Source organism: Strix uralensis, chromosome 6 (assembly GCF_047716275.1).
Source record: "Strix uralensis isolate ZFMK-TIS-50842 chromosome 6, bStrUra1, whole genome shotgun sequence".
Taxonomy (NCBI): Eukaryota; Metazoa; Chordata; class Aves; order Strigiformes; family Strigidae; genus Strix; species Strix uralensis.
The window spans coordinates 26,692,935-26,701,033 of NC_133977.1; the positions used below are offsets into that span (position 1 = coordinate 26,692,935).

The 8,099-nt window shown below is 41.9% G+C and overlaps 1 protein-coding gene across 1 annotated transcript in view; it reads right to left on the reverse strand.

Moving 5' to 3' along the window:
* Positions 1-7,176, reverse strand: part of TANK (TRAF family member associated NFKB activator) — a 29,514-nt gene extending 22,338 nt beyond the window's left edge. Inside the window, exons 1-3 of the mRNA XM_074873362.1 lie at positions 7,092-7,176; positions 6,277-6,411; positions 2,342-2,488 (exon numbers count right to left, since the gene is read on the reverse strand). Of these exons, the coding sequence (XP_074729463.1) occupies positions 2,342-2,440 (99 nt within the window). The 5' untranslated portion in view covers positions 2,441-2,488; positions 6,277-6,411; positions 7,092-7,176. The remainder of the gene's footprint in view (positions 1-2,341; positions 2,489-6,276; positions 6,412-7,091) is intronic.
* Positions 7,177-8,099: the final 923 nt, after the last annotated feature.

The following is an 8,099-nucleotide window of genomic DNA, read 5'->3' on the forward strand; positions in this document are numbered from 1 at the left end:
TGAAATTAAGAATATGTCTATTACTGAACAGGTCATGACCTGGGACAAGACTAGGCATTGTTTTCATGTCTATTCATAGTTTATCCATACTGCTAGCTAATTCTGAAATCTTGGTCACATTTAAATTCCATACCCCCCTACTGCCCACTGTGTTCATCTGTAAAGAGGTCAGGGAAAAAAATCTACAATCAAAATTTATTTTAAAAGGCCAGGTAGTAGTTACTATGAGAGTTTATTTAAAAAAAAAAAAAAGTGATCAAAGAGCAGTACACTCCAGCAGCTATAAGAGACCTCATGAAGCAGAAAAATCACTGAGAACCAAATTGAAAATGTACAACAGCAATGTCTTGTCAACACTTCTGTACAGAGCACAGACATGACAGCTAAAACAGACAGAAGAGAAGATGCTTTTGACAGCCAGTGTGCACAAATTATTCCTTGAGTCAGATGGCAGCAACAAGTTACCAACTAGAAGATCTGCATGACAACCAACCATCCATCTGTATCAAACACCATCTGGCCGAGATGACTCTGGCTTCTGTGTGCTTGACATGGCTCCCAGCTCTAGAGACTGGCAAAACAAGTGGCCTATCGGTAACTTAAGTAGTAAACTGTTAACAACAGAATGGTGGACAATCCAACAATGTGTGAAGGCCACACAATGAACAGAGGAAGTTACTAGAGTAAGACACTGTACAAGGGTCATTCAAAAACCAGAAGTTTGGTTAAAAAACTTGAAAAACAACACAAACACAAACCCCAACTAATTATAGTATCAACTCTTCTTGAAAAAATACTTCTGTTCTCTTTTGAAGTCATGAAATCCAACTACTGCAAGTTTGATTAGGACAAAGATTTGAACTGGTAGTACTCCTTTATGAAAGGCTTTTGGTTTTAGTTTTTGAACCAGATAAAATGCAGAGAGAAATCTTGCAAGCATTTAGTTCACTTAACACTGATGATCTCACACACTTCTCTGGTTTTCTTCCATAGACTTTAGAAGGGCTATCTGACCTTCTACTTGATGTATGGTTTCTTTCATGTACTGTTAGATGACCCAGGAGTATTAACTTGACTGGTTTTCCCTCAGATGAGTAATTGTTCATCATAAGAGACAGAATTTAAAAGATTCACAAACATTCTAAAATGTGTTGCCTTTGTTAAGTTAGTTGTAATTTCAGCACAAAACGTATCAACACGCTGTGCTTGTTAAGTACAGAAAGCGCTCCAGATTTGCACCAACACTGCTGCAACAGACTATGAATGGAGATCGACTGCACAGTGGATGATTGCACACATGACTGACTTGATAGCTGTTTTGAATGCCTTGGCTAGTTTATTTTGCCATGCAAGGGGATGGCAGGATTGTGTCCAGATATCAGAATATTCTCTAGTAGACCTTTCCCTGATCCCAGTTCTACTACTACTTCTATAACCTGTAACTTGACATCGAGCACAGTTCACCTGCCCCTGGACAAAGTCCCAGCCTACCAGTTCTATGGAAGTATTAGGAAGTCCTACAGCATCAAAAACATTCAAGCCTTGCTGTAACAGAGGTTCCAGTGCTGGGCAGAATACGCACAGTAGAATTAGTATGACAAAGCCCAAAACTGATAGCTTTGCAATATGCTGGCATACATGATGAGAAATCCTAGAAGAGTTTTGGCTGAAGTAATGTATTCTACAACAAAGCAAAAATTCAAAGGTGCTCCTTACTGGTCAGAATGTCTCCAGAATCCTTGTGTTACTTCATAATTAAAGAATAATTGTACTGATGATTATTTAAAAAAAATCAATAATTATTTGAATAATGTTAAGGTAAGTTTGCTGTAAATGTTTCAACACACAAACTCTGTTGTTCTAATAGCTTGCACAGTGCTTAATATATTAGAGTCTTTGACCTTTACAAGAAGTAAACTAGTAATTCATATGGCATATCTTCCTATTAACACAAAAATGATTAAAGCTATTTACATAAATACCTTAAAAAAGTAATCTTTTAATAAAGCAAATTAAATTTCATAAAGTACTTCATTAAAGCTAGGAAAAATTTATACAAATCTTTGCTGTTTACATCAAAAGACTTCATTAATCCTCCAAAACAGACACTCTTCTCACCTTTAAAACTACAAAAAAATTAAAGGTTGAAAATCTAAAACCCACCTACTACATTCACAGCCTAATGAGTTACTCTGCATTGTACTGGTTTCATAACGGCAATTTCCAGCTTTAACAGATGCACTAAAGTGCGCACAGCTAAAGTGAAACTGAAATCTACATGTACCACAATCCTCCGTGGGAAGGAGGGCTTCAAAGATACAATTCAGAACCCAACACATACTTTTTGCTGTAGTTCTTTCACAGCATGGTCCCTATCCATGCATGCTTGTCGGTAGGCTTCATAAGCTTTGTTAAGCTGCTCTCCAATGTTTTTGTCCATAATTCCCAATGTTGTTTCATTACTGAAAAGATGGTCAAGTAAACAGACCTGAAAAGTAAACAGAAGGAAAAAGAAAGAAAGCTAAGAAACAGAAGTGCATATCCAAAAACATATATAATATGACTTGTATTAATATAAAATTCAAGTAATATGTGCAGTATGTTTGAGCATTAACTTGCATAATAGTTTGAACTATAGCTTTGCTCACCTCAGCATTTAATTTTATGTCCAGGGATAGGTTTAAACAAAAGCCAAATAAAAGCAGCTTAACTCTGAATCAAATTCTAGATGTACAGAATGTGTAAATGTCTGAGGACTGAGACTTAAAATTGGTGCAGATCACCTGATTTTATGACATTTCCAACAGCTGAATGTTTACTCAATTGTGAAATCACAGCATTAAAAACCAAACCAAAACCCAGCTCTTAGCATTATGCAATAAAAAGATAAAAGTTCAATAACATTAGGTCACATGGACCTATCCTATTCTATGCCATTTTTGAAAATGGCAACACAAGCAACACTACAAGGTGAATTAAAATATCATTTATCTAAAAATCAGTAATACCAGCCAGTAAGAATTAGCAAGACTCAGACCTTTTCACACAATACTATAACTTTTTACACTTTGTGAACAATTTCAGTAAGAATTCCTGAAACTACAGCTCATGAACTTTGACACATAAGACTACAACACTATTAAATGTCACAGACTTCAACTTCAACAGAGTGAACTTTGCAAACAGAGATCCTTTGCTTCTATAGTAATACATGATATGAATTTCAAGATTAGAATTTATCATAATGTAAGTACAGTAAAGGACAGGTTAGTGAGGTCTCAAAAAAACCTCACCCCAAAGTATCAGCATTATGGAAAAAAAAAATAAAAATCAGTAGTTCACATCTCCTCTCCTGATATTTAAAGCCTGGTTACCTCACAGTACACAGTATGGACAGCCACGATCATCTCTCACTATCTTCTGGGATTATGCATGAACCACAGATACTATTAAGGAAAGTGGTGCAGTCAGAAGACAAGAAGCTAAACAATAAGGGTATGAGAATAGCTTGTCTTGGACTCTGGTCAAAATTGTAAGGATTGCAGCTTGAAGATTTTGTTCATGTTTTCTTGCTCTTCAGTATCTTCCATATCATAGAGCCTGAATACAGAAATGTGGTTTGACTTTCCTAGAAGGTGCAGCAGACTACTGTATGGATGTTGCACTTTTTTGTCCTGCAAACTCTATTTTAATAATGTATGTATATTGCAAAAGCAACTGTATCTCAACCCCGATATGGCTGTAGTTTAATAGTGGCAAAGTGAATTCTATAACAGCTTGGAATCATTTAGGGATCCTTTGATGTAACAAGCAATACTGAAATCCAAGTTCGTAAGTTTTGTGTAAAATGCCTGCAATGTTTCATATGAAAGGTGGTTGGTTGTTTTTTTTTTTCCCCTAAACATCAGTTCAGTAGTTCATAATCTCAGGTCCATGTATACTGTCTCAAAGCATTGTTAGTAACACAGGGTACTTCATCCACCCCCTTCCTCCTCCTAAGAGTATCCCTCTACCAACTGGAATATTCAATCTAATACCTGGGCACATCTTTAAATAAATGGGTAGGCTTTTTTTCAGTTTCAAATGAAGGACTGTTTTATGTAGTTCAATGAATAAAATCAGATATTACAGCTGACTGCAGGGCTGGGTACGGAACTGCAGAAGGGTATTGTTATGGCAGTAAGTGACTGAAAGTGTGCTCTCACATTCTTTAAAAACTTGCGGAGTTTGCACCAATGTTGATTTTGTATTGTTCCAGAATTCTCCAGAGACACTTGTAACAATTTACCTAGTAAGTGGCAATGTCCTGTACATATAAAAGGTAACTTCAAAAAAATCAGTGCAATGAGAATTTTTTTAAAAGAGTATGTTCTGCTTCTAATAGAGGCAATGAGGTTCACCTCCATGTGACTCACATTTCATAGAAGATGAAGGCATTAATTTCAGTCATGCAAATTCAAATCTCAATTTGAAAAACAGCATCTAACTTCCAGCCTTTTACTTGCTGATTGAGACTGGGAGCATTAACAAAGAGTTCTGCTGGTACCAAAAGTAATCGATTCAACAGGCAGAATTGTAGCACTGTACCTGATCTTCTACTTGGTAGGGAAAAATAAGGAGAATGGTAGCCAATTTACTGGTAGCTCCCTAAAATCCCAACTCCATGCAGTAAGAAAGGGGCAATAAAAATCATTACTAGTGGCACTTTAAGATGGAACTGTAACTAAAAGAACTGGACCTATATTCCCCCATACCCTAGACATACATTTATGCTTCCACCTCACCTTTCCCCTTCTTCCAGCACAAGCAGCCTTACTTGTAAACCATATCAGCAAACCAATCCAGCTTAAAACTAAATGCTAAAGGTATTTTTGTGTTAGTTTTAATGTAGATCAGCTCCACAGACCACTTCAAATGTCATGATAACACAAGGAAGCTAGCATAGGAGCAGAAAACACCAGCAAAAGGCAGACAGAACTCCTGTGTTCAATGGCAGCATTGGCTTCGAAATTGTAACATGAAGTCATGGTTATGTAACAGTGATGTAAGTCTGCACTGCCACAGAAAAGGATACTCCTGCCTTCCCCCATCTCTGGTCATGTATTTTTTGCCACTTAACTTGTACCAGTATTAGCGTTTTTATGTTACACAGTTGCGTATGTCAAAGTAGCTCCCTCCTCCCTCAAAAGCAACAACAACCCCCCTAAAAAAACAACCCCAAAATTAAAACTGGAGCTAGCTCACTGTGAGGCTGCTGGAGCTCTACTACCAACACAAGGAGGCAGTGGGAACATGAGACTAGCCGTGGGCAGGCCTGCAGCAGTCTAGATTTAGATTGGATTAAACTACTCTCTAGTCACACCCCAAATTGCCTGCTGCTGGAATAAATAACTGCTTCTTATGTTATCTATCTCATATCCAGAACTCCTTGCAGTTAGAAAAACTGGCTCCTTTTCCTGCTTCTCCTCCATAGGCATCAATATTTATCAGGGAATTTGCCAACTGTTCCTCGTCATTTACTCTTCTACCTACATCCAGTTAGGAGGAAAAAAACCCCAACAACCTTAAAATAATAGAAGAACCCCCAACCCCCAAAATAAATATCCCCTCTATTTTAATCAGGCTTAGTTATGCTGTATTCATACACTTATGCTGTATTCATATTCAGCACAAAGTTGACAACCCTGACCTTTAGCAACTGACATTCTAGATATTCATTAGGTCCTAAAGACTTTCACAATTATTAACAGCAGTATGTAGTCAGAACAGATGCAGCAATACAAAATGCTGCGTTTTTTCTAACAGGGACAGAATTAGAGAAAGAGATTAGCTCCAGAGTTTGTCTGATGAGGGGGTTCTGCAAATGTGAGTACCTGGGAGTGTTGTGAGCTATGGCAATGAGAACTAGAATTTCATCTTTGAGTAAAGACTTGAACACTGGAAAAACAACTGGGTATAAAAAAATGTTGTAAGACAAACTTTAAAGTAAACAAACCCAAGGAAACCTGCAGATGCTCTTAAAATGAGAAACATTTTGCTGATATAGGTGGAGGAAAAAAAAAAAGCAGCAGTAATATGAATTTTCTGAGTCAAAAAAGCCCCAATGCAAAGATTAGCAATATACCGCTGCATACATCCTGAAATCCCAGCTCCACAGATCATTAGAGGCACACTTTGAGTTTTCATAGTGCCTCAGAAAACACCTTAAATTCTGAAAAAACAAGGTTTTAGCTAATCTTGTGTATATACACATTCATTCATAATACACATGCCTACCTCTCATAGGTTCATATGAGAACATAGATGCCATCCAGAAGCAAGTACTTCTCTACATATTTCTGTTTTCAAAACAGCTTCTTCAATGGAAATATTTTGATAAGTTACACTGCCATCATCTTGGGAACTGGAAACCTGTTGAGGTAATAACTCGTGAGAGACTGAGAGCTCACTGCACTTTCGTTTTGGATGTGTTTTTTTTTTTTTTTTTTGGGGGGGGGGAGATTTGTTGGGTTGTTTTTTTGGTTGGGTTTTTTGTTGTTGTTGTTGTTGTCTAATGGCCGAAATTCCTGCTTTGCCCGACTGCGGGAAGAGTCGGAATGCCATCAGGAGCCCCTAATGCCACACCAGCCTTACAATTCAGAGCGCAGACACCCCCCTACGCTCCGGGAAGGGGACGGCGATTACTGGCGCGCTGGGGTTTCACGCCCCCCCGCGCTGGTACCGGCCGAGCGGACAGGACACCTCGTTCTGCTCCTCCGCTCGCCGCCGCGGGCCATCGCCACCCGCGAGCGAGCCCGCTGCCCCGCCGCCCCCACCCGCCCGGACCGGCCGGCCCTTCCGCGGGCACCGAGAGCGCCTCCGCGCGCAGACTACGCGCCCCCTGCCCTCCTCCCGCAGCCGGGCGAAGCGGCGCCGGAGGGGGAACCGGCGTCCCTAGGAGCGAATGGCGGAAGTGCAGAGGGGGGCCGAGGGCAGGGGCGGCCGGGGCGCCCGCCACCCGCCGCCACGGCCCGCACCCCGGCCCCCGGGTCGAGCGCCCGCCGCTCCCCGCGGAAGGGAGCGGAGCGGTTTTAAAAGCGACTCAGACTTACGAGCGCCTCACGGAGCCCACGGCCGCTCCCGGCCCAGGGCGCTCGCTCCTGCCTGAGCACCTTAACCCAGGAACCAGAACCGACTTCCTGTCGTGCCTCTCCCCGCCCTGTGACGGGGCGCCGCGGCGCTGCCCGCTCCGCCGGGCGGCTCGGCTGGGGTCGGGGCAGCGGCCGCCGGGCGCAGGTACCGGGCGGGGGCAGCGCCGGGCTGGCCGCCGGGCACGGCCGCTTCCCCGCCGCCGAGGCAGCACCAAGCCGGCCTCCCCGGCCCCGCGCACAGACTCGCCTGCCGGCTCTCCTCCATCTGGCTTGCAACGCCGCTCTGCCTGGCTGCAGCCACGCACCCCCGCGAGCAGGGTCTGTGCCGCTCCTGACTTCCCCAAGTCCCCTCCTGTTTCAGTCTTTCCATGATTCAGCGTGATTTGTAAATTACTTATATTTGTAACATAATCATACTTTTAACGCCCAGAGTACTTTCTTTCTAAAGGGTCTTTTCTTTTGTAGGTTACTAAGGTGGCACTTTCCCCCCTGCATTTAATTCATGCAGACAGTGAATTTTATAGATAAGAATATAATGGAAACACACAGTTTTAGTTTTGCTACTGCTACAAGCCCTTCTCTCTTTAGGTCACATGTACGAGTACTTTTTTCTTGAAGGTGTGTAGAGGGGTGGGAGTTGATGGGAGAAAATGAGGCAGTTCTTAAATACTTGAAGGGTACAGTCACAGAGCTGGCAGCAGAGAAGCATTACAGATTTCGAATTAGCCTCGGCCATCTCTGAACCCCAGTGAACGTATCCACACAGCCAGGCCATGGTGTTGCTTCTGCTGGAGCAGAACTTGTCCCTTTGCTCACAGATCAGAACCTGCATTTCAGCTATGGCCACCTTACCTACCCTGGGTGTGTGCACTTGGAAGCTCAAACATAGCCACGGGAAGAGCAGCCAGGTGTTCTCTGTACTCCTGAAGGCGATTTCTATTATAATTTACCTTTCCTGTTAAGTCTTTA